Raw genomic sequence first — 24828 nt, 5'->3', positions numbered from 1 at the left:
GTCGGCCAGGTTGTTCGCCTTGAGTGATTCACGATTTGTTTTATTTACATATTTGGTCGATGATGTGCATGTGGTTCTTTGTATGTGAAAGTATAATTGTATGAATGGACGCGTGTAGGGAAGAAAATGAAATAGAAAAGAACTCGGGTATTTTTATTTTGATAGGAAAATATGCGATGCGTTGTTTGATGCGAAAACTAAGTTACAAAATGTGGATTTTGTTTTGGGCTTAAGTAGAGTGGTGTTGGCGAGGGATATTTGATTGAGGTGTGCGGGTATATACCGCATTATGGTTATACTCGCGGCGAGGAAAGATGTATGTATTGTGTAACACGACGTTTAGGTCGCTATTATATAATCGTGTGAAGGATGCTTGTGATGATTGTGTGATTAAGGAGTGATGTAGTGGCAAGCGAGAAGTAAGTTTAATTTTTCAAACGATTAGTGGATAGTATCTATCGGTGTTGTCATGATTTTTGTTGTATGGCAATGTGATGCTTCGCTTTGTCAATCATCACATTCCATGCCCCTTTGGATAAATAAATGTCTTGTTGATCGGTTAGAGGTCTTATACGAGTGTTATCGCAGTCCAATAATTATTGGAGGCAAGTAGTGTTCATGAGTCAGTCCTTGTTAAAATTGAAGAACAATCCGATAACATATGCACATAAGTGCTTTAGGTCCTTCAGTAGCCAGTGTAAGTCTTATGGAGTTTATGCCATGTTTTCATGTCTCTATGTTAGACCCCAAAGATGTGCTATTTTAGGTGACTTGTGTGTTAACTAGTTTAAGTTGAGAAAAGGTTAAGAAACATTAAGTAACCTGCTCCCACCCATGTTTTGAGTTGCAATGTCTAAATGGTTTGCTAAGTCTTATGTTGTGATTAGCCAACTCATGTTAAGTAGGAGTCAATTGCGTTAAGTGCTTGTTATATACATGATTGTGTCTCGGATTTCGATAATAATAGGCTAGTCGACAAGTATGTTGTATAGCGGCCCAGGTTGTTGATTTGGTTAACCAATTTGTTAGATGGCTTTAGTTAAGCTCATAGTCCCGATGAATTGCTTGTTGTAGTCTAGATGCGCATGGTTATGATCGCGAGTAAAAATCTGTAGTGCTCATGTGGTGTCTAAACTAAAATGCGAACTAGTGGGTGAAAAGCGCTTTGATATACATATATGCCGAAATTGATGATTGTGGTGAATGCGTTGATTAAATGTGTATGTTAGTTCTAGCGCGCGAAATAACTTGGATGAAAATTAGTGAGTCTACTTGTTAGTCCTCATTTGATTATTTTAACTCTAACAAATGGTAAAGTGTTAGAATAATTCAAGTCTCTAGAGCAAGGCAATTTTTGAATTGTATAGGAGCTGAAATTTATTAATTGCTGTTTTGGGCTGCACGCACTGTTTTAGTTGTGTTGTTTGTTTGATGAACTAAATCATGTTTTCTGTAGAAAAGTCATATAGAAGAGTTGTAGATAACCTTATTATCTTGCTTGTACTAAAATTTGACAGCCATAAACCTGATCGTTTAGGAGTTGTTCTTTTCACAAGCCCAGCACCTGAATCTGTCGAAATTCAGAGCAGATTTCAGAAACTGTATTGTTTGCTTAAGTTAATGTTAGAATCAGTCATTGTCGATTATAATAAAGTTGTAGATGCTTTTCTTATCTTGCTTGTGTTAAAATTTCATAACCATAGGCCTGACAGTTTAGGAGTTATGAATTTTACAAACTGGTTGTTGTATTCTGTCCACTGACAGAACAGATTTCAAAAACTGAATTGTTTGATTCAGTTCAACCTAGAATCAATTCTTGGTGATTATAAAAATTATATAGTACTTTTGCCAAGCTTTCCAAAAGTCTTGGATCACTCTCTTTGGTGATCTGAAGATTAAGTTATGGATGTTTAAAGTCGGAAGACTGAATCTGTCCAATTCTGGACAGCAAAGCCTTCAAATGACTTTTATCCTAAATTGCATATTAAATCACCTTGGAATGTTTATAAATGATTTGTAGACAATTTCATTACCGTTCCAGAAAGTCTAAGATCACTTTGTTTGGATGTCGGAATCTTTAGTTATGAATTTTTAAAGTCACAAGTCTGAATCTGTCCAAATCTGGACAGATCTGTTGTGTTAGCACTTTTAACCTTGCTAAGTGTTGAATCTTGTTGAGGTGAAAATACCAAAGTTGTAGTTCACGTTTTAAGCTTTCCAGAAAGTCCTAGTTTGCTATTTTTGGATTAATAATTGAAGAGATATGGTTAAAACAAGTAACTGCTGTATTGCTGTCCAAAAATCTGCAAGTGTCCATTTGATGGTTTAGTTCACCCAGTTTGCTAAAAATGTTTGGTTAACACTTAAGTAATGTAGACTTGCCATGACTAAGCTTAATAATGCACGTGTGTCATATTTTGTATGTTTCTTGCTCTAGTTGATTGTGATATAGGAGTTCCGTAGTTAGTGATGCCTATGTCGTATTCAAGCTTACGTTGTCTTGGTTGGACTTGTGTGGTCGGTGATGCTTTTGCGCGATCAATAGGAGAACTAATGAAAAGCCGTATCCAAATAAATAAAGTCCGCGTACTTGTGATGTCGTAGTTGTGCCGCGTAAATAAATGAAATGTTGTTGTGTTTTCAATGGTGTTAATGTTGAAAGCCTGATGAAGTATAGATAGCTAATACTAGCATGTGGTTGTTTACGGTGTCTTATAATTTAGTGCTTATTTCGCTACCGTGTATTTGTATATCTTGTGATATTTTTCATTATATTCATACATATGCACCTTGCATCTCATTTAGGACCGAGAGATGACGATTGTGCAAGTGCTGTGGTGCCACCCACAAGATGCAGTCGGTGGACGACCCAAGGAAGGATGGACATAACCAGTGGATGCTCGCCAAGCGAGTACCTCCCCAAGCAAACACTATCTAAGTGTCAAATTAAAGGCAAGCCCCGGTTTTATGCATAACCGTATATTTATGCTATTTTACTACACTTAATGTTTGTAGGCTTGTAATGTGCACTTAAGTGTAGGAGTTGACTGAAACTCTAGTTGCATGAACTCAGGATTCCTTTTTGAGATGGATACTAGTATGCTAGGTCGAGTAGCTACTTTACTAATTAGGGATCTCGGTAGAAGTCGAGTGATTTTTCTAGCACTCGCGCGAGGTCCAGAATAGGTTGTATCCATTTTGATATCGTAATGATGATAGTCTGTGGACAACGGTCCATGGGGATGCGTTGTCTACAAGACGGAAATTGGAATAAGGATTAAGGTGTGGTACCGTGAGTCAAGCGTTTGAACGTACTAAACATATGCCGAGAAATATGGTAAATCGGTAAGCCTAGTACCTGAGTGAACCTGGCAGTGGACATATCCCCTCACGCGACCTGAGACGTGGTCTCCCATTCCGGTTATGGTGGGTACAAGTGCGGTCACTGCACGACGACAGTCGGAGTCAGTGAGGCATTGTACGCCAAGGCGGTGAGCCCTGATCTGCTGACGGGGAATCGATGGGGACGGTTGATGTGTGTGGGGACGGAGTGCCTCGCCACGTCGTATGTTTAGGTTTACCTTGCAAGGTTTAAAAACTCGATTCGAATCGTCTGCTTCTCGCAGCTAATGAGACTGCTTGATCCATGCTGCTACATTGAGTAATAAGTGGAAATGAGGTGACTGACAAAAGATGTCGATTGGTAAAAATGTTTGATACCATGTATGATTAGCTAGGTACACATCTAGTCTAAAGGATTCTACTAAAACTTGAAAAGCTAAAACTTGTTTTGAGACTCAGCTAGTGCTTTTGGCAAACCAAACCCCTCAGCCAAACAGCTGCATGTCTAGAGGTAGAGGAGTAGACTCCTGACACCGGGTAAGTCTAGCTGAGTATTAGTATACTCAGCCTTGCTTGTGGCACAATTTTTGCAGCTACTCCTTAGGATGATTGGTTGCTGGTGTGACTTGGCCTTCATCCCTGCCAGCGGGATAGATGGTCGAGAGGGTTATTGCTTCCGTAGGAGAGGACCAGGAGGAGTAGCGTGGCCAGGCTTCGCCATGTTACACGGTTTTCTCCGTTAGTTATTTTCGCTGCATTAAAATTTATGGTTATTATTTCTGAAACTCCGATAATGTAATTACTAATGATACTTATTAAATTTGTGGTATTATGTTTTATTGTATTTCTCTGTGCCTCACCTTCGTGTGAGCTAGTGGTATTTGATCCTGGTAAGTGGCTTTATCGGACTAGATCCGAGGGACTGACGGGTTATTCTTGTTTAAGTGTGTTGCTGCCCTTAAGGGTGCGATTTGGGCACTTAAGCTGGAATAATTCGGGCGGTTCCGCCACAGCGGCCTCTAGCAGTGCGGAGGACGGCGAGCGGTGGGCGAGCGTCGTGCGGTTGGTGGCATCTGGGCTGTGCACGGCCGGCGTTGGGCAGGCTCCGGGCATAGCTGGCTCCCCATCTCCCTAGGTGACGGCGCGGTAGCCTAGGCGGAGGCAACGTGAGCTCCGCTGCCAGGCCGCCCGGAGGAGCGCGGATCTCCAGTGACCGCCGTGACTAAATCAGGTTGGTAGGTGGTGTGCTCCTACTCCCCACTTGCTCGTGGTGGGCACTGGTGCCGTCAATCCCCTCCTTGTCCCCTTGGATTTGGTTGGCAGCGGCGCCCCCATCCCCTCCCTGTTCATCTTTCAATTGGAATCACAGTTGCTAATCATTACCATGTGCATCAATCAGGGGTCATGTCGCAGACCTGGTCATCAATTGCGCGCTCTCGGTGGCGAAGCACAACTAGGGATGTCGTAGAACCCAGACCCCTTGCTGTTGTTGCTGCAGGAACTCGCCCATTGGCGTCGATCTGGAGGCGCCGATCGATGATGTGACTGGGTTGCCATTGATAATGTGCCCAGATTGCAAGGATGTGAGGGTGTTTGCTGCTAATACCACGTACTCCAATAACATTGGAAAGAGATTTTTCAAGTGTCCTAGGAAGAATCGTAGAAATGTCAGTGAAGTGGTTGAATAATTTGCATTGCCCAAATTTCATTCTTGTTTGCAGTGGTTGACTTTGCTGAAATTTGGATGCAGGGGACATGTGATAGGTTTTGGTTCGAGGAAGAATATTTGGTGGTCCTTCAGGATAATGGATATCTACCGTCAGCATCCTCCACCATTGCAGCAGGTTCGACAACCAAGGTTCCTGAGCTCGTGGGAAAAATTGACAGCTTAGAGCAAAATCTGAACAAGGTGACGGAAATGGTTAGCAAGAACAGAGATGGCATGGGAAGCTTGATTTGTCTCGTGTGTGGATGTGTGAATGTAACAGTACTCCTGGTGTTTGCCATCTTCTTGGTTGTAGCTTTTGTGTTGAAGTAGGCAATGTTGATGAAGTATTGGCTTTTGTGTTGAAGTTGTAGTACTATTGAAGAACAAGTTGTATTGAACCTGTTGCGGTGGATGTATGTGTACTTCGTAGGAAATATGGGCCTTCGTGCTCTTGGACATCTCTTGTGTAATCTGTGTCTTTGTGATGTATGCTGGAAATAAAGATATCTATTGCTTATGATGATTTACTTGTGTGCGATGAAATTTTTGTGGCCTGCATGTTTCTTCCAGCCTATACATTTTGTGACAGATTCTATACATTCCATGACAGAAGCTGGGCATTCCATGACGATGAAATTTTGGACTATATGTATATACAACATCATGTGAATCAATTCTAGGAACCGTAACTTGCATCATACATCTAGTATGCACTGAAAACAGAGTCATTGCATATAAGGTCTTACAAATTCAGAATTCAGATACAAATGTAGTAGCATAATTGAAATACACAACAGAATCACTAATAGAAAAAGTTCATCGTTCACAAGTCTCTACAAATGCAAAGGTTAGTCATCATCACCGTCTTCTCCTGAAGTATTGCCTTCTTCTGGACTATGGTACTGAAGGTAGGTGTCATCTTCATATTCTTCATCGCCGTGTGTGTTATCACCTTGAGTTGTATGTTTCTGTCGACAGATCTTTTCGACGAGGTTTCTACTAATAGGGCTGCCTGGTTCATTATCCATGTGTAACAAATCCAAATCAGGATGAATGTCTCCCACTGCACCATCTCTCAATGAAGTATGCTCCTCTTGGTATGCCTCCTGACATCTCATATGTACTTGTTCATGGATCGGTTCGTTTGTGTCGGTCTCTTCAACAACAAATATATGTCGGTGGCCAAATTCTTGTACCACTTGCCAACATGCACCTAACTTTGTATCTTCCAAGAAAAATACTTGTGAAGCATCTGTGGCTATAATGAAAGGATCATTTTTATACCATCGACCTTGGTTGTTTATGCTCTTGAAATAACCATCATCTTTCATTTGGTATGTCCTTCTCTCTAGATTGTACCATTCACACCGTAATAAGATAACAGTTCTACGCCCTTTGTTGTTCTTACTGTAACTCAACTCAATAATGTCTGTGATTGTCCCATAGAAGTCAATTGTGTCATCACCGTGAGTACCAGCACTTTTGATGGTGGAGTTTTGTGTATTCCTGTGTTCGTCACGAGCCAGAGTGTGGAACCGTACCCCATTGATTATACAGGCTGTGTATGAACGCACTCTCCGATCCGGCCAGCATGCTAGTGAGTACAAGTCTTCATCAACATGTGTTGTGCCTTCATATTTCAATCTAGTAATCTGCAGGATGAAAACATATAGAATTAATTAGTTTCAGAATGTAGTGTATCATAAATTATTTAGTCATGTTGTAGAAGTTGCACACACATGATTCTCGAACCATGCAGCGAATTGTGTTGACATCATTTTTTCAACATCATTGACCTCTTGTCGTTCTAATTGTGCCCTGTACATGCTATAAAGGATGAAGATAATTAGGTTTTTGTGACACAAGTATTGGATAAAGTTGGCTGCAATTGCATTAGAGCAATTACTTACTCTTTGTATTCATCAACCTCTTCACAGTTATGTAGTACAAACCAAACCATAGAGTCATAGTCTTTATCTTTTTGAAGCACCCAAGAGGTTAATACCATGACCAAAAATAGAGTAACCATTGGGTGAGATGTCTCCATCCAAGTTTCTTTCTGGCCTAGTGAACCTATTAATGATGTCACTGAAGTATGTTGAGCACTAGGTCATACACTCATTGGCAGTGTATGCCTCTGAAATAGATCCTTCAGGTCTTGCTTTATTGCGGATGAAACGCTTAAAGGTGCCCAATCTTCTCTCAACGGGATACATCCATCCATACTGCACCTGTTCTCTAAGGAGTGCCTCATCAGGTAAGTGTAATGCTAGGTGAACCATAACATCGAAGAATGCAGGAGGATAAATTTTCTCTAGCTTGCAAAGGATAAGCACAATATCTTCCTTCATCTGTTATAGTGCATCAACCTTTAGAGTTTTTGAGCAAAGTTGTCTAAAAAACCTACCCAATTCAGCAATTACTTCATATACATCTTTTCTCACCAAACCACGAAGGCCAGCTGGTAAAATACGTTGCAGTAGTATATGACAATCATGTGTTTTTAGCCCATGCATTGATCCTCCTCCCTCCATATTAACACATCTTGATATATTGGAGGCATAGCCATCTGGAAACTTAACATTGCTCACAAATTGCAAGAACTTCTTCTTTGCTTCTGGTATTAGAACGTAACAAGCTTTCGGCTTTGAGGATGCATTACCACTGTCATCTAGCAAATGAAGCTCTTTTCTTATACCTCTTTCTTCCAAATCTACTCTAGCAGCAATTGTGTCATTTGTCTTGTTTGGAATATTGAGTAGAGTTGACAAAATATTTTCACATATGTTTTTCTCTATATGCATAACATCAAGGTTGTATTGTAGCTTCAATTTTGACCAATATGGCAAATCATACAAGCTAACCTTCAGATGCCATACTGGTTCTCCATCTTGGCGTCGTTTTCTTGATCTCGGCTTATCTGGATTCTTGCCAGGAACATAGCAAACTTCATCCAATATTGCCATAACCTCATCTGCACTAAATTTCCTTGGTGGTTCTCTATTTTCATGGTGGCCATTGAAAGATCAATTTTTCCTCCAAGCATGGTCGCTTGGGAGGAACCGTCTATGTCCTATGAATCCAATTTTGTTTGTCAGACATTCAGAGCATGGATTCTCATCACAGTGCACACATGCGAAGTAACCCTTAGTGGTTCTGCCTGACATGATACCTAATGCAGGATAGTCATTGATTCCGATTGTACACTTTTATATGCAGTAGTTTAATAATGAAACTTAGCCTAGACTCCTCGGTGCAACCTGGATAAAGTTCACGCTTTGCCTCTTCCATGATTTGCTGATATAAGTTGCCACTGACACCATGGCTTGCTACGGTGTACAGATCTTGAATCAAACCTTGAACTCCCCGTTCACTATCATCTAAAATGACATCTTTAGCTTGTCCTTCATCATCAAGTGGAGCCTGGTCATTTCCATCCCATGACATATATTCATAACCAACAACGAGTGTGCCATCATAATCTTCTTGAACATCAATATCTCCCTCTCCATGGTAAACCCACCTTGTATAGCACCTAGAAATACCATTGATTTTGATATCCTCCTATACCTCATCTTGACTTTTTTCTATATGGTTCAGGCATTTTCTACATGGACACTTGATTTTCTCATGTGCACTAAATCTACTTTTGACATGTCCTATGAATTGTTCAACACCAAGCATATATGGTTCACTAAATGGCACACTGTTGTATACCCAGCTTCTATCCATCTCATCTTGGAGAAACATACGTGACAAAATTTAAGAAATCGAGATGGATAGAAATTGACAAAACACTTTTGACAGCTTGCTTACCTAAAACAATGGCCACGCCGAGGCTTCAGCTCCGACCACCGGTAGTTGTCGAGGGAGCAGATCCTGCTGGCAGCTAATCTTGCTAGCTAGGCTATAGCTGGGGTACTTGTCGAGGGAGCAGATGGCTGGAGGTGGCGTGCATGGCAAGGCTGCAGGTGGAGGAGGGGGAGGGCGGCTACGGACAAAGCAAACCGAGGGAGCACGACAGGTGGAGGAGGGGGAGGGCGGCTACGGACAAAGCTGTGGTCGGCGACAAGGGAGCGCGACGGGTACCCGGTGAGGCAGTAGCTGCGGGGCCGGCGTCGTTGCTTCTGCAGGGCCGGCGTCGTTGCTTCTGCAGGGGCGGGTACCCGGTGAGGCAGTAGCTGGGTGGCCGGTGTCTTTCAATCAACATTTCCCTTTTATTAATTCATGTCAAAATATTGTAACTAGTTTTTCTCCCACAGACTTTCTCCAAATGTGATGATTTTTTTTTCTAAAATTTTCTAAAATCCTAATATATCCATGTATTGCATTTATATTCGTTGTATTCCATTGTAAATAAAAATTGAACAAGTCAAAGTGGAATTTTTAAAAAAATTGTAACTTTGAAGCACATTTGGAACCTCAAAATGGGTTCAACCAAAAAAGTCATGAATATAAAGTTTGTACAAATAATCAAGATCTACATTCTTTATATAGATCAGTTTTTCATCCGATGAAGTGATGGTAACTTTGTTCTCAAATCTTACTCCTCTCACTCATAGTTTCATATACTATTAGTGAGATGAGTAAGATTTGAGAACAAAGTTACCATCACTTCATCGGATCAAAAAATGACCTAAATAAGAAATGTAGATACTAGTAAGTGCAACAACTTCTGTGTTTTTGATTTTTTCATTTGAACTTACTAAGTACCCCAAATTTGTGCCTGAAGTTCGAATATTTTTAAATTCAAAAATCAAACTCTCGAAACAAAGTCAATTGAGAAAATGAGCAAAACCAAAATGGTATATCTTGATGAGTGTAAAAACTTCTATTCTTAGTGTTTTTTCATTTGAAATCATGTAGTACCCCAAAAATATGTTTCAATTCCAAATAGTACTAATTCTATCACTGACATACGGCCCCTCCTGTCAGGACCCAAGATGGCCAGCTCTGGTTTCTCCCACCGACACATCTTGCCCACCGAGCCAGACGAAAATAGGACACTTCGGCCTCAACACGACTCCGACCCAAGATGACCGAAATTCCCCTCCTACCTTATCCTCTCAGTTGTTCACCACCGCAGACAAGTCTAGTCCTCTCCCTCCCCTCAACCTAGCGCCACCGCTTGCGCCCACCACGCCGCTGCACCGCCGCTGGTGAACGGATTCGTCCATCCCATACATCGGCCTTGGCCTCCTCCTCCCTCCCCTCAACCTAGCTCCACCACTCGCGCCCACCACGCCGCCGCACTGCCGCTGGTGAACGGATCCGTCCATCCCATACACCAGCCATGTCCTCCTCCTCACTCCCCTCAACCTAGCTCCGCCACTCGCACCCACCACGCTGGCACACCCCGCCGCCGGAGAACAATCCAGCCACTGGAGTCGAAGATCCACGGGCTGGACATCAACGACCTGGCATCCCGGACCTCCACGGATACGCCTCCGCACAGGGAGTCCTGCTTAGCTTCGCAGATCCGTGCAGGCCGCGACAAAGGCTGCCTCACCGGCCACCACCAAGGCTGCCTCGCCAATAGACGCAGGCCCGTAGCTTCCGACCTCTTCTACTAGCATCAGGAATCTGGTATTGTACCATGTGGTTTACTGGTAGTGCATCTCGTTCTAGCATTTATATATGTGTTCTTCCTAGTGTGTTTATAGTTTTGTCTTCTTTCTACCATTAACCAAAATACTGATGCGTTAGTTGTTTCTTCAACTCATGTACAGAAACTGGATTCAGTTTCTGCTCTTTCTACGTTTCTCTGTAATAAGTAATAGAAGAAATGGAAAAAACCAAGTATGAGGTGGCAAGGGACGAGACTGTAAAGCATGTTCAGCAAGTTTTTAATACTTTGGGCATTCATGTCTTAGCACAGACTATTAGAGATGTTATTTCACCAAAAAAGAAAGAGGGAAGAGGGAAGGCTATAGATTCTTACAATGATTACGATCCATGCTCTGACATTGAAAACCAATCTGACACTGATGATGACTATGATGATGACCTCAATAATGAGGTCAATACTGAGGTGAGATGCATTGCTAACCAAATTCACATGGTCATGGCCTGCCTATTTCATACATATACTCCATTGTACCTAATAAAACATATACTTCTTTCATAATTACTCACCTACATTTTTCCTCTTGATAGGCGACACAGATGGTTCCAGGAACTCGCCCTCACCAAAAGAAGCAAAAGGCAGGAACAATGCCGGCTGCCAACCACCAGCCACCACGCACACCAGTCAGATTGACAAGGCAAAGTGCAGCCATGCCTTTGCCTGGAGGCCGCCCGCCACCTAAGCCAAGACATCCCTTGCCTCCTAAGACCACTTCGAAAGCCACCCCTAAAAGAAATGCCATTTCCAGTAGTACCCAACAACAGGTCCAGGCCAGTACAACCACTACTGAGACCACTGAAACTACAAACCCAGTGTCTTTTCCTCCAAAAATGACCAGGTCGACTCAAGCAATGTCTTCACAAGTTCCAAACACAATGCCTAGACCTACTAGATACACAAGGACTAGTGGAACCATATCTACGCCTGGTGGACACACCATGCATAGTCCTCCTAGATTCACTAGGGCTAGTGCAGCCATGTCTTCTCCTGGTGCAAACCCTCACCATAGTCCTCCTAGATTCACTAGGGCTAGTGCAGCCATGTCTTCTCCTAGTGCAAACCCTCACCATAGTACTCCTGCAGCCACTGCTATCGTATCTCAGCAACCTACTCCCACAACTAGTGTTAACAAAACAGTTCCTACAGACAACTCACCAGGTGAGCACAACTCTAGGCAAAGCAATGCCATCAATGAGTCAGCTGAGCAATTTGATGCTGCTACTTCAGAGGGTAATCCGAATGAAGGAGAACCAGTTGGTGACTTAGTTCCAGGTAAACAATAAATGTTCCAAGCATTGGTTTGTTCATTTAATATCTACATTTGTTACTGCTATAATAACACAATTTTATTATTATTTGCCAATGTCGCGCCCAAAAAGAATGTCCGCAAGAAAACCATGGGTCATGGCTTAGAGAAGATGCTTAATAGGGGAAACCGGTTGGCTATCCACGTGGCTGAACGGAAGAAAAGACCAGAGGTCCCACTTCAAGCAGCGAAGCTGGCATCAGAAACTGGTGTTGCCCTTAGAGACAACCTACTTATCTACAAATCTTGGAAGCTTTATGACAATGCCGTGGGGCAGTCAGAAGTAGGAAAAGTGCTTGACAAAGTCGCTGTGAGACAACTATTTAACTCCTCATAATAATTTTTAGCATTAATCTACTCCCATGTGATATAATTTCTAGCGATGAGTTACTTGGAGCATATCCCAAGTCCGAAGATAATGCACTATCTGCGGTCTTCGGGAGCCAAAAGAAGAAAAGATTAAACAGGGTTTTTGATGCTATTGGATTTGTGTACCCTGACTATCGCTACCCGCCACGGGGGCAGAAGAGAAAGGGTGCGACCTCTGGAAAGGTTGCCGCTTCGGCTGCTCCAAGTGAGCCTACGCTGAAGAGTAAAAAGTTGAAAGTCCTCACCCACCGGCCCCGCTATATTGAACCGGCCACAGTGCCCGAGTTTAGCGGGGAAACTTCTTCAGCGAAAGGATCTGCTCCTCCCACGCAGAAAATTGAAGAGCCGGCTGCAATGCCGAAGGCACCCTCAACCATGCAAACTGAGGCAAAGACTGGTAAAGATAAGGCCGAAGAGCTGAAGACTGAAGGAACAAAAATGTTAGAAGTTTTAAGCCCTTCGGCGGAAATAACAGTGCCAAAGATACAAAAAGGTCTTGTGGCGACTCCTAAAAGAAAAAGGATGGCAAGTTTATTAGATGTGCTAGAGTCAGTAAAGGCTTCAAGTTCTATTCCTTCAGGGAAAATTGCTGAGGCTTCGAAAATACAAATCGAAGCTGAAACAAGAACGACCGAAGTTAAAGGTGCAGTAAGCCAGGCTAGTGCCGAAGTTGGGCCTTCAGAGCCTACTGATAAACAACCCTCGGAAATTGAAGAAAAGGCAGCAGAGGAAGATGCTACAGGGCAGAGTTTGCCTGAGAAAACTGTCACTCCTACTCCTAAAGTTTTAAAGGAAAATATTGAATATATCATTCGTTATGCTTCGGGAAAAAGACTCTCTAAAGAAGAAGAGCGAAAAGCTCAACACTATGCCCAGAAACTGAAATATCCGAAGGGGGCATTAGTGTTCAACGACAGCGAGGAAGAGGATTTTTTGTACTGTCTCCCGGATAGCAAAGAGATATCTGTCTACCGGGAGATGAGCAGAAGCTTCGGATTCCCAACATTAGAAGATGGGCTTTCAGTACTGTCAAAGGATAAATTGGCCGACAGTTTGGCATATAATAGTATAAAGGTGTGAAAATCAATTTTTGTACTTAAGGAGCGCTCCCAAGAGAGCGCCTGTCTCGTCCTCGTCCCCGCGCGGCCAACCCTCTCTAAGAGGGCCCTGGTCCTTCCTTTTATAGGCGTAAGGAGAGGACCCAGGTGTACAATGGGGGTGTAGCAGTGTGCTACGCGCCTAGCGGGGGAGAGCTAGCGCCCTTAGTACATGCCGATGTGGCAGCCGGAGAGATTTTGGCACCCAGCTGTTGTGATGTCGTGGCCGTCGGAGGAGCGACAGAGTGTGACGGAGGGACAGCTGTCGGAGCGGTTGGGTCCTTGCTGACGTCCTCTTGCTTTCATAAGGGGGCTGAGAGCCGCCGTCGTCACAGAGTATGCGGGGCGCCATCATTGCCTATCTTGCGGAGCTAGCCAGATGGGACACCGGTCTTGTTCCCTGTGGCCCGAGTCAGCTCGGGGTAGGGTGATGATGGCGCCTCCTGTTGACGTGGCTGGCCTGCGCCCTAGGTCGGGCGATGCGGAGGCTCCTCCGAAGCCGAGGTCGAGTCTGTCTTCCATGGCCGAGGCTGAGTCCGGGCCCCTGGGTCGGGCGAGGCGGAGGTCGTCGGCAGAGGCCAGGGTGGAGTCCGAGCCCTGGGGTCGGGCGAAGCGGAGTTCGTCGTCTTCTGGGGCTGAGCCCGAGTCCGAGCCCTGGGTCGGGCGGAGCGGAGTTCGTCGTCTTCTGGGGCTGAGCCCGAGTCCGAGCCCTAGGTCGGGCGGAGTGGAGTTCGCCGTCTTCCGGGGCTGAGCCTAAGTCCGAGCCCTGGGTCGGGCGGAGCGGAGTTCGCCGTCTTCTGGGACTGTGCCCGAGTCCGAGCCCTGGGTCAGGCGGAGCGGAGCTACCTATGGTGCCTTTGGCAGGGCCTGACTGCTTGTCAGTCTCACTCTGCCAAGTGACACTGCAGTCGGAGTGGCGCAGGCGGCGCTGTCCTTCTGTCAGGCCGGTTGGTGGAGCGGCGAAGTGACGGCGGTCACTTCGGCTCTGCCGGGGGGCGTGCGTCAGGATAAAGGTGTCAGGCCACCTTTGTGTTAAATGCTCCTGCGATTTGGTCGGTCGGTGCGGTGATTTAGTCAGGGTTGCTTCTTAGCGAAGGCAGGGCCTCGGGCGAGCCGGAAATACGTTTGCCGTCGGAGGGGGGCCTCGGGCGAGACGGAAATCCTCCGGGGTCGGCTGCCCTTGTCCGAGGCTAGGCTCGGGCGAGGCATGATCGAGTCACTCGAATGGACCGATCCCTGACTTAATCGCACCCATCAGGCCTTTGCAGCTTTATGCTGATGGGGGTTACCAGCTGAGAATTAGGAGTCTTGAGGGTACCCCTAATTATGGTCCCCGACAGTAGCCCCCGAGCCTCGAAGGGAGTGTTAGCACTCGCTTGGAGGCTTTCGTCGCACTTTTTTGCAAGGGGACCAGCCTTTCTCGGTTGCATTTTGTTCCGGTGGGTGCGCGCGAGCGCACCCGCCGGGTGTAGCCCCCGAGGCCTCGGAGGAGTGGTTTCACTCCTTCGAGGTCTTAATGCCTCGCGTAATGCTTCGGCTGGTCTAGTTGTTCCCTCATGCGACCTGTCCGTAGCCCGGGTGTACGGTCGGGGCCCAAGTTCTCGGGATGGTATGTTGACGCTGTCAACGGTTCGGCCGGAGCCGGGTTTGCGAGAGCAGCCCCCGAGCCTCTGCACAGGGCGAGAGGGCGATCAGGGACACACTCGGCTTTTTTTACATACGCCCCTGCGTCGCCTTCCCGCAAGGAGGAGGGGGGGAAAGCGCCATGTTGCCCTCGATGGGCGTCGAACATGGTGTCTCCAGTGAGCTGCAAGCGGGTAATCCGAGTGGACGTCCGTGCCCCGTTCGTTAGGGGTCGGCTAGGGGCCCAGAGGCACGCCCAAAAGTACATGCGGGTGATCTGCCGGACCCGGTCCCCTGGCGACGGGGTCCGAGGGCTTGATGCCTCCCTCTGATGGGATTCTGTTACAAGATCGCTCCCGCTGGTCTCGGAAATGTCCTAGGGTACCTCGGGAGCGCAGCTCGAGCCTTGGTTATGTATCGAACGTACCCCTGGTCATCCCTCGCTCGGCGTCTGAGGTGGCTGTGAACCCTTCGGGGGCCAGCCTTCGAACCCTTGATCAGTAATGGGCGCAGAGCCCGAGTAGCCTGAGGCAGCCGTGGAACCCTTCGGGGGGCCGGCCTTCGAACCTCTGACCAGTAGTGGGTGTAGGGCCCACGCGATCTGAGGTGGCTGTTGAACCCTTCGGGGGGGCCAGCCTTCGAACCCTTGGAGCATGGTTCCTTCACGGGGAAGGATCCTTTTCGGGGTATCCCCCTTTCCCGGTCCCTGTTGCAAGAGATAGAGAAAGAGGAAAAAAGGAAAAGGATACGAAATCGAACGACGCGGCGTACCTTTTTTGGCGCGGTTATTACGGCGAAGGCGAAGCGTCGCCCGCTGCTCCTGCCAGAAACGCCGCCTGTCCCGCCGCGGAGTTAATGCGACGGGGCGAGTGGTTGGCGGGGCGGCCGTTGCGCGTGCGCGAGCCGTTCGAGGAACGGATCACGAGTGCGTTGTTTTCACGCCGTGAGAGGGGGTTCTCTTGCTGCCCCCGGATGGGACGTGAGCTTGGCTGACGACGTGACCGCTGCTCCCGCCCGCCTGCCACCGTCATTACTGCCGGCCCACTTTTGGCCGCATTGACCGCCGCGCCAGGCTGGCGCTGCTGGGTCGTGCGCTGGGTCGCCTCGAGTCGCGGTATTGGTTCCGCAATCGAGGAGGCGCGGTGGTGGCGCAAGTGGCGGTGCAGTTGCCTGCATGAAGCATCCGGCGCGCCGGTTGCGTGACGCGTGGGCCTGGGCCTCCATGCTGGGCGTGTCGGGAGTCGGAGAAGCGCGTCCACTTGGCGCGGTTGCATGCCGCCTGCATGGCTGCCCGCCTCTTTCGCCCGTTGGTCTGGGCAAAAGTGGAGGGTCACTTGTAACCGCTGGGCGGTCGTGTGCACCACGCGCGGCGGTTTGGCTTCTTCTCCTCCGAGCCGGCTTGCATGACATGCGGGACCCAGCCCCCGCGCCGCAGGGGAGGGCCTTGGAGCGTGTTGGAGAAGACTCAGCCCGTGACAGTTGGGAGCGCAAGTAGGGAGAGTTGCCTTTAAAAGGAGGGTGACCCCCTTTGGAAGGCGACCATGTCTTCGCGCTCCCTTATGCATCGTGTCTTTCCACCTTCCAAGCCCCCGGATGGGGGATACCCGCCGTCTTTTTGCCTCATCGTTGGAGGAACGCAACTCCGTGGGAGTTGGTACCTTTCAGCCATCGTTCGGCTTCAAGGATTTTCATCACACAGCCCGGTTGCTCCCCTCCACTGGTGGTCACCCAGGACGGTGACCTCCAGCTCCTGGATGGGGAGAGGCAAGCTGGGCTGTGATCCCGATCCCGCCCTCAGCGTCGAGGGTGTTCATCATCCTCGCTGGGGCGGGGAGCGAGGCGAGCCGGGGCTCTACCTCCAGCGCTGGTCGGCGGGCCACCTCTTCTTCCAGCTTCTGGTGGTGGCAATCGCCCTCCAGCCCTGCGGCGGAGACGTCCTCCAGCCATGCCGGGGAAGGCGAACTGTTGCTGCCCAGCTAGGATGCAACATTCCGCCCCCTCCCTCGCATTCGCGGCTAGGACGGCAGCGAGGACCTGCCGGTGCGCTTGGGAGCAGCCCGCTCTTTGGCTTTAATAGCTGGTTCGTGTCCCTTGAGCGGGAACGCGAACGAGAGCCCTCCGGTGGCCGCGTCCACCCGGGACCATGGCTGCTGCTGCAAAGGCGCTGGCAGGTCTCCCGACGTTCGTCGCCCCGCAGGGTCGAGGTTGCTCATACCCGCGGGGACGGAACCAGAGTTCCGTTTGTAATGGCACTTTGAATGCCAGTGTTTTTGTTCATTATGGCTGTCGAGGCCTGAACATGTATGTAATTTTGGCACGGAGCCGTGTTTTTTCCTCATTTTCGAGCACTAAGACTCGCCTGTTGATTATCTGAACCGCTTCACCAAGCATGAGTCGCCCCGTGTCAAGGCGACGAGTGAGGTATACGTATCCCGGAGGCGTAGGAGTCCCTCGGCTCGGTCGGCCTTGTTGTCTGAGGCTCCTCTAGCTTAGTTAAAGAGACCCCTTGGCCGCTCTTTGACGAGCCGAGGCCAGGGGTAGCGATATCAGCATGAACAGAGCCGAGGCTAGCAGGTGCGTGTAGCCCCCGGGCGCCTTCTGCAAGGGGCCGACGAGGTCCAGACCCCACACGGCAAAGGGCCAGGTGATGGGTATCGTCTACAGAGCCTGAGCGGGCAGGTGGGTCTGCTTCGCATAGAATTGACACCCTTCGCAGGTGCGGACAATTCTAGTGGCGTCAGCCACCGCCGTTGGCCAGTAGAAGCCTTGTCGGAAAGCATTCCCGACAAGGGCTCGAGGCGCTGCGTGATGGCCGCAAGCCCCCGAGTGTATCTCCCGCAGGAGTTCCTAACCTTCGGCGACGGAGATGCATCGCTGAAGGATGCCTGAGGGGCTGCGGTGGTAGAGCTCCTTCTCATCGCCCAGCAAGACGAACGACTTGGCGCGTCGCGCTACCCGCCGAGCCTCGGCTCGGTCGAGGCGTAGCTCTCCTTGGCGGAGATATTGCAGGTACGGGGTCTGCCAATTTCGATCAAGCGTGGCCCCGCTCCGCTCCTCCTCGATGCGCAGTGCCTCACCCTCGGAGGCCGAGGGTACCTCGGGCTGAACCGAGGGCGCCTCGGGCCAAGCTGAGGGTGCCTCGGGCTGTGCCGAGGGTACCTCGGGCTGGACCGAGGGCGCCTCAGGCTCGGGCGTGTCGTCGATCTTGACGGAGGGTTGATGCAGATCCCGGGAGAAGACGTCCGGGGGAACCGTTGTTCGCCCCGAGGCTATTTTAGCCAGCTCGTCCGCAGTCTCGTTGTAGCGCCGAGCGATGTGGTTAAGCTCGAGCCCGTAGAACTTGTCTTCCAGGCGCCGAACCTCATCGCAGTAGGCCTCCATCTTCGGGTCGCGGTAGTGGGAGTTCTTCATGACTTGGTCGATGACGAGCTGCGAGTCACCGCGGGCGTCGAGGCGCCGGACCCCTAGCTCGATGGCGATCCGCAACCCGTTGACCAGAGCCTCATACTCAGCCACATTGTTGGACGCTGGGAAATGGAGGCGTAACACATAGCGTAGGTGCTTCCCGAGGGGCGAGATGAAGAGTAGGCCCGCGCCGGCTCCCGTCTTCATCAGCGACCCGTCGAAAAACATGGTCCAGAGCTCCGGTTGGATCGGAGCCGTTGGTAGCTGGGTGTCGACCCATTCGGCCACGAAGTCCGCCAAGACCTGGGACTTGATGGCCTTCCGAGGGGCGAACGAGATTGTCTCACCCATGATTTCCACCGCCCACTTCGCGATCCTGCCCGAGGCCTCTCGGCACTGGATGATCTCCCCCAGGGGGAAGGATGACACCACAGTTACCGGATGAGACTCGAAGTAGTGTCGCAACTTTCGTCGTGTCAGAATCACCGCATACAACAGCTTCTGAACTTGTGGGTAGCAGATCTTGGTTTCGGACAGTACTTCGCTGACGAAGTAAACCGGCCTCTGAACGGGCAATGCATGCCCCTCTTCTTGCCTCTCGACCACAATCGCGGCGCTAACCACCTGAGTGGTCGCGGCGACGTAGACCAAGAGGGCTTCTCCGGCAGCTGGGGGCACCAAGATAGGCGCCTTTGTGAGGAGCGCCTTCAGGTTCCCGAGAGCTTCCTCGGCCTCAGGGGTCCAAGTGAAGCACTCGGCCTTCCTTAAGAGGCGGTACAGAGGCAGACCTCTTTCGCCGAGGCGTGAGATGAAGCGGCTCAGAGCCGCGAGACATCCCATGACCCTCTGTACGCCTTTTAAGTCCTTGATGGGCCCCATGCTGGTGATGGCTGCGATCTTCTCCGGGTTGGCTTCGATGCCCCGTTCGGAGACGATGAACCCCAAGAGCATGCCTCGGGGCACCCCGAAGACACACTTCTCGGGATTGAGCTTGACGCCTTTCTCCTTGAGACATCGGTATGTCACTTCAAGGTCGGAAAGGAGGTCGGAAGCTTTCCTCGTCTTGATTACGATGTCATCGACGTAGGCCTCGACCGTGCGACCGATGTGTTCGCTGAACACATGGTTCATGCACCGCTGATACGTCGCGCCCGCATTCCTCAAGCCGAACGGCATGGTGACATAGCAGTACATGCCGAAGGGCGTGATGAAAGAAGTCGCGAGCTGGTCGGACTCTTTCATCCTGATTTGATGATACCCTGAGTAGGCATCGAGGAAGGACAGGGTTTCGCACCCAGCAGTGGAATCCACGATTTGATCGATGCGAGGCAGAGGGTAGGGAACCTTCGGACATGCTTTGTTGAGACCAGTGTAGTCTACACACATCCACCATTTCCCCCCTTTCTTTCTCACAAGCACGGGGTTGGCAAGCCATTCAGGATGGAATACCTCTTTGATGAACCCGGCTGCCGTTAGCTTGTGGATCTCCTCACCTATCACTCCGCGCTTCTCCTCGTCGAATCGGCGCAGAGGCTGTCTGACGGGTCGGGCTCTGGCCCGAATATCCAGCGAGTGCTCGGCGACATCCCTCGGTATGACGGGCATGTCCGAGGGGCTCCACGCGAAGACGTCGGCGTTCGCACGGAGAAAGTCAACGAGCACTGCTTCCTATTTGGGGTCGAGCCCGGAACCGATCCGGATCTGCTTGGAGGCGTCGCCACTGGGGTCGAGGGGGACGGCCTTAACCGTCTCCACTGGCTCGAAGTTGCCGGCATGACGCTTCACGTCTGGCACCTCTTTGGAGAGGCTTTCCAGGTCGGCGATGAGGGCCTCGGACTCGGCGAGGGCCTCGGCGTACTCCACGCACTCCACGTCGCATTCGAACGCGTGCTTGTACGTGGGGCCGACGGTGATGACCCTGTTGGGGCCCGGCATCTTGAGCTTCAGGTAAGTGTAGTTGGGGACGGACATGAACTTCGCGTAGCATGGCCTTCCCAGTACCACGTGGTAGGTTCCTCGGAACCCGACCACCTCGAACGTCAGGGTCTCCCTTCGGAAGTTGGAGGGCGTTCCGAAGCAGACGGGAAGGTCGAGTCGTCCGAGGGGCTGGACGCGCTTCCCGGGAATGATCTCGTGGAAGGGCGCAGCGCCTGCTCGGACGGAGGACAGATCGACGCGCAGGAGCCCGAGGGTCTCAGCGTAGATGATATTGAGGCTGCTGCCCCCGTCCATAAGGGCCTTGGTGAGCCTGACGTCGCCGACGACGGGGTCGACGACGAGCGGGTATTTCCCCGGGCTCGACACGTGGTCGGGGTGGTCAGCTTGGTCGAAGGTGATGGGCTTGTCGGACCAGTCTAGGTAGACTGGCGCCGCCACCTTCACCGAGCAGACCTCCCGGCGCTCTTGCTTGCGATGCCGAGACGAGGCATTCGCCGCATGCCCACCGTAGATCATGAAGCAGTCGCGGACCTCGGGGAACTCTCCTGCTTGGTGATCTTCCTTCTTGTCGTCGTCGCGGGCCCTGCCACCCTCCGCGGGTGGCCCGGCCCTGTGGAAGTGGCGCCGAAGCATGACGCACTCCTCAAGGGTGTGCTTGACGGGCCCCTGGTGATAGGGGCACGGCTCCTTGAGCATCTTGTCGAAGAGGTTGGCACCTCCGGGGGGCTTCCGAGGGTTCTTGTACTCGGCGACGGCGACAAGGTCCGCGTCGGCGGCGGCGCGTTTCGCTTGCGACTTCTTCTTGCCTTTCTTCTTGGCGCCGCGCTGAGTAGACGCCTCGGGAGCATCTTCCGATGGGCGGCCCTGGGGCTGCTTGTCCTTTCGGAAGATAGCCTCGACCGCCTCCTGGCCAGAGGCGAACTTGGTGGCGATGTCCATCAGCTCGCTCGCCCTGGTGGGGGTCTTGCGACCCAACTTACTCACCAGGTCGCGGCAGGTGGTGCCGGCAAGGAACGCGCCGATGACATCCGAGTCGGTGATGTTGGGCAGCTCGATGCGCTGCTTCGAGAATCGTCGGATGTAGTCCCGGAGAGACTCTCCCGGCTGCTGCCGGCAGCTTCGGAGGTCCCAGGAATTCCCGGGGCGCACGTATGTGCCCTGGAAATTGCCGGCGAAGGCTTGGACGAGGTCATCCCAGTTGGAGATCTGCCCCGGAGGCAGGTGCTCCAACCAGGCGCGAGAGGTGTCGGAGAGGAACAGGGGGAGGTTGCGGATGATGAGGTTGTCGTCGTCCGTTCCACCCAGCTGGCAGGCCAGGCGGTAGTCCGCGAGCCACAGTTCCGGTCTCGTCTCCCCCGAGTACTTTGTGATAGTAGTCGGGGGTCGGAACCGGGTCGGGAACGGTGCCCGTCGGATGGCCCGGCTGAAGGCCTGCGGACCGGGTGGTTCGGGCGAGGGACTCCGATCCTCCCCACTGTCGTAGCGTCCCCCACGCCTAGGGTGATAGCCTCAGCGCACCCTCTCGTCGAGGTGGGCCCGACGGTCGCGATGATGGTGCTCGTTGCCGAGGCGGCCCGGGGCCGCAGGCGCGGTGTTGCGCGTGCGCCCGGTGTAGACCGAGGCTTCCCGCATGAATCGGGAAGTCGCGGCATGAGGTTCCGAGGGGTATCCTTGCCTTCTGGAGGCAGAGCTCTCGGCCCGTCGGACCGTAGCGCCTTCCAGGAGATTCTTGAGCTCCCCTTGGATTCGCCGACCCTCGGTGGTTGATGGCTCCGGCATCGCGCGGAGAAGCATCGCTGCTGTAGCCAGGTTCTGGCCGACGCCACTGGATGCGGGTGGCGGCCTGACCCTGACGTCATCGGCGACGCGGTGCTGCAAACCCTGGGGCAGGTGGCGTATTACTCCGGCCGGGGGTTGGCCCGCCCATGCCTGCCCGACGTCCCGGCGGATTGGCTCAAGCGCTCCTGCTCCCTCGTCGAACCTGGCCTGTGCCCCGCGGACTTGCTCGAGCTGTGGGTCGTGACCCCCCCGCCAGAACGGGGACCACAGCTAGCTCCCGCGGGATGTCAGCGCGAGGCACCGGCCTATGGAGATCACCGTCCTCCGACATGCCAACATGATTGCCTTCGGAGGGACCCCCTAGATCGACGTGGAAACATTCGCGGCTTGGGCCGCAGTCCTCGTCGTCGAGGCTGCGGCTACCGTCGGAACAGTCGGAGAGGCAGTAGTCACATGCGGTCATGAAGTCCCGCATGGCACTGGGGTTGCCTAGTCCAGAGAAATCCCAACAGATGTTGGGCTCGTCATCTTCCTTGGACCCGGAGGGCCCGTAGGTCGAGACGTCCGTCAGCCGGTCCCAAGGCGACCGCATGCGAAACCCCAGAGGGTTTGAACTCGCCTCTACGAGAGCGCCCGCCAAAGCTAGTTCGCTAGGCGGGTTGAGGCTGAATCCAAATAACGTAGGATGGGAATCGGTCGGTACCTTTTGGTCGACGAGCGGCGACGAAGTCACGTCGGGGACTGACTGCACCATCGTCTCAGGTACGAGGGTGACGCCCAACAAGCTTTCTGCGAGCGCGCTGGCGTCGTCCGCTTGCTCGGGATTGGCGTGTCGCGGGGAGACGGCGCTCGCCTTCGTCTCAAACGCGGGGTCGATGCCCGACGCGCCCCCCGTTGGGGCGCTGGGGCCGTCGACTCGCTCGTCAGCCGACGAGGCGTGGCCTCCCGCTTGGCCATGGTTGCCCCGCCTCCTCCTCCGTTGGCGGGGGAGAGGACGGGGCGAGCTCGAATGTTGTTCTTCCACCACGCGGGGAAGACGTCGTCGATTCCGCCGCCAGCGGGCGGGCTGTCGGCCGCCATTGTCGTTGTCGCGCGGCGGTGGAAGGAGTATCATGTCGTAGCTGCCGTCGAAGGACATGAACTCAAGACTCCCGAAACGGAGCACCGTCCTGGGTCGGAGAGGTTGCTAGAGACTGCCCATCTGGAGCTTGACGGGAAGCTGTTCGTCAACATGCAGGAGGCCCCTACCTGGCGCGCCAACTGTCGGCGTTTCGAGACCGGGGGGTCCCTCGGGCCGACGAGTGAGTGTCGCCGCGTGCCCCAGCCCAGATGGGTCGAGCGCGAGGGCGAGCGCGAAGGGGGGAAGGAGCGAGGCGGCCGGAGACCGGCGTGAGAGAGGTGGGAATCCCGCGGCCTTCGTGTTCGTCACGCGCCCAGGTCGGGTGCGCTTGCAGTAGGGGGTTACAAGCGTCCACGCGGGAGAGGGAAGCGAGCGGCCCCAAGAGAGCGCCTGTCTCGTCCTCGTCCCCGCGCGGCCAACCCTCTCTAAGAGGGCCCTGGTCCTTCCTTTTATAGGCGTAAGGAGAGGACCCAGGTGTACAATGGGGGTGTAGCAGTGTGCTACGCGCCTAGCGGGGGAGAGCTAGCGCCCTTAGTACATGCCGATGTGCCAGCCGGAGATATTTTGGCACCCAGCTGTTGTGATGTCGTGGCCGTCGGAGGAGCGACGGAGTCTGGCGGAGGGACAGCTGTCGGAGCGGTTGGGTCCTTGCTGATGTCATCTTGCTTCCGTAAGGGGGCTGAGAGCCGCCGTCGTCACAGAGTATGCGGGGCGCCATCATTGCCTATCTAGCGGAGCTAGCCAGATGGGACATCGGTCTTGTTCCCTGCGGCCCGAGTCAGCTCGGGGTAGGGTGATGATGGCGCCTCCTGTTGACGTGGCTGGCCTGCGCCCTAGGTCGGGCGATGCGGAGGCTCCTCCGAAGCCGAGGTCGAGTCTGTCTTCCATGGCCGAGGCTGAGTCCGGGCCCCTGGGTCGGGCGAGGCGGAGGTCGTCGGCAGAGGCCAGGGCAGAGTCCGAGCCCTGGGGTCAGGCGAAGCGGAGTTTGTCGTCTTCTGGGGCTGAGCCCGAGTCCGAGCCCTGGGTCGGGTGGAGCGGAGTTCGTCGTCTTCTGGGGCTGAGCCCGAGTCCGAGCCCTGGGTCGGGCGGAGCGGAGTTCGCCGTCTTCCGGGGCTGAGCCCAAGTCCGAGCCCTGGGTCGGGCGGAGCGGAGTTTGCCGTCTTCCCGGACTGTGCCCGAGTCCGAGCCCTGGGTCGGGCAGAGCGGAGCTTCCTATGGTGCCTTTGGCAGGGCCTGACTGCCTATCAGTCTCACTCTGCCAAGTGACACTGCAGTCAGAGTGGCGCAGGCGGCGCTATCCTTCTGTCAGGCCGGTTGGTGGAGCGGCAAAGTGACGGCGGTCACTTCGGCTCTGCCGGGGGGTGTGCGTCAGGATAAAGGTGTAAGGCCACCTTTGCGTTAAATGCTCCTGCGATTTGGTCAGTCGGTGCGGCGATTTAGTCAGGGTTGCTTCTTAGCGAAGGCAGGGCCTCGGGCGAGCCGGAAATACGTTCGTCGTTGGAGGGGGGCCTCAGG

At 52.1% G+C, this 24828-nt stretch overlaps 2 protein-coding genes across 2 annotated transcripts in view; one reads left to right on the top strand and one right to left on the bottom strand.

Moving 5' to 3' along the window:
* The first annotated feature begins 4742 nt into the window (after positions 1-4742).
* LOC109945247 (uncharacterized) lies at positions 4743-5539 on the top strand. The gene is made up of 2 exons (XM_020551094.1): positions 4743-5009; positions 5093-5539. Exons 1-2 carry the CDS (start codon positions 4905-4907, stop codon positions 5378-5380), a joined length of 393 nt encoding a protein of 130 aa, XP_020406683.1. The 5' UTR covers positions 4743-4904; the 3' UTR covers positions 5381-5539.
* A 221-nt stretch (positions 5540-5760) lies between these two features.
* Positions 5761-24828, bottom strand: part of LOC100382964 (uncharacterized) — a 35421-nt gene continuing 16353 nt past the window's right edge. Inside the window, exon 3 of the mRNA NM_001175648.1 lies at positions 5761-6702. Within this exon, the coding sequence (NP_001169119.1) occupies positions 5899-6702 (804 nt within the window). The 3' untranslated portion in view covers positions 5761-5898. The remainder of the gene's footprint in view (positions 6703-24828) is intronic.

This window comes from Zea mays, chromosome 3 (genome assembly GCF_902167145.1).
Source record: "Zea mays cultivar B73 chromosome 3, Zm-B73-REFERENCE-NAM-5.0, whole genome shotgun sequence".
NCBI lineage: Eukaryota > Viridiplantae > Streptophyta > Magnoliopsida > Poales > Poaceae > Zea > Zea mays.
Note: the sequence above shows the minus strand (reverse complement) of the source record. Positions and strands in the feature narration are given on the sequence as shown.

Bases quoted from the DNA above. Each gene is read 5' to 3' on its own strand.
- LOC109945247 (XM_020551094.1), top strand. From the start codon at position 4,905: ATGTGCCCAGATTGCAAGGATGTGAGGGTGTTTGCTGCTAATACCACG. The intron at 5,010-5,092 runs GTCAGTGAAGTG...ATTTGGATGCAG, and splicing joins CTAGGAAGAATCGTAGAAAT to GGGACATGTGATAGGTTTTG.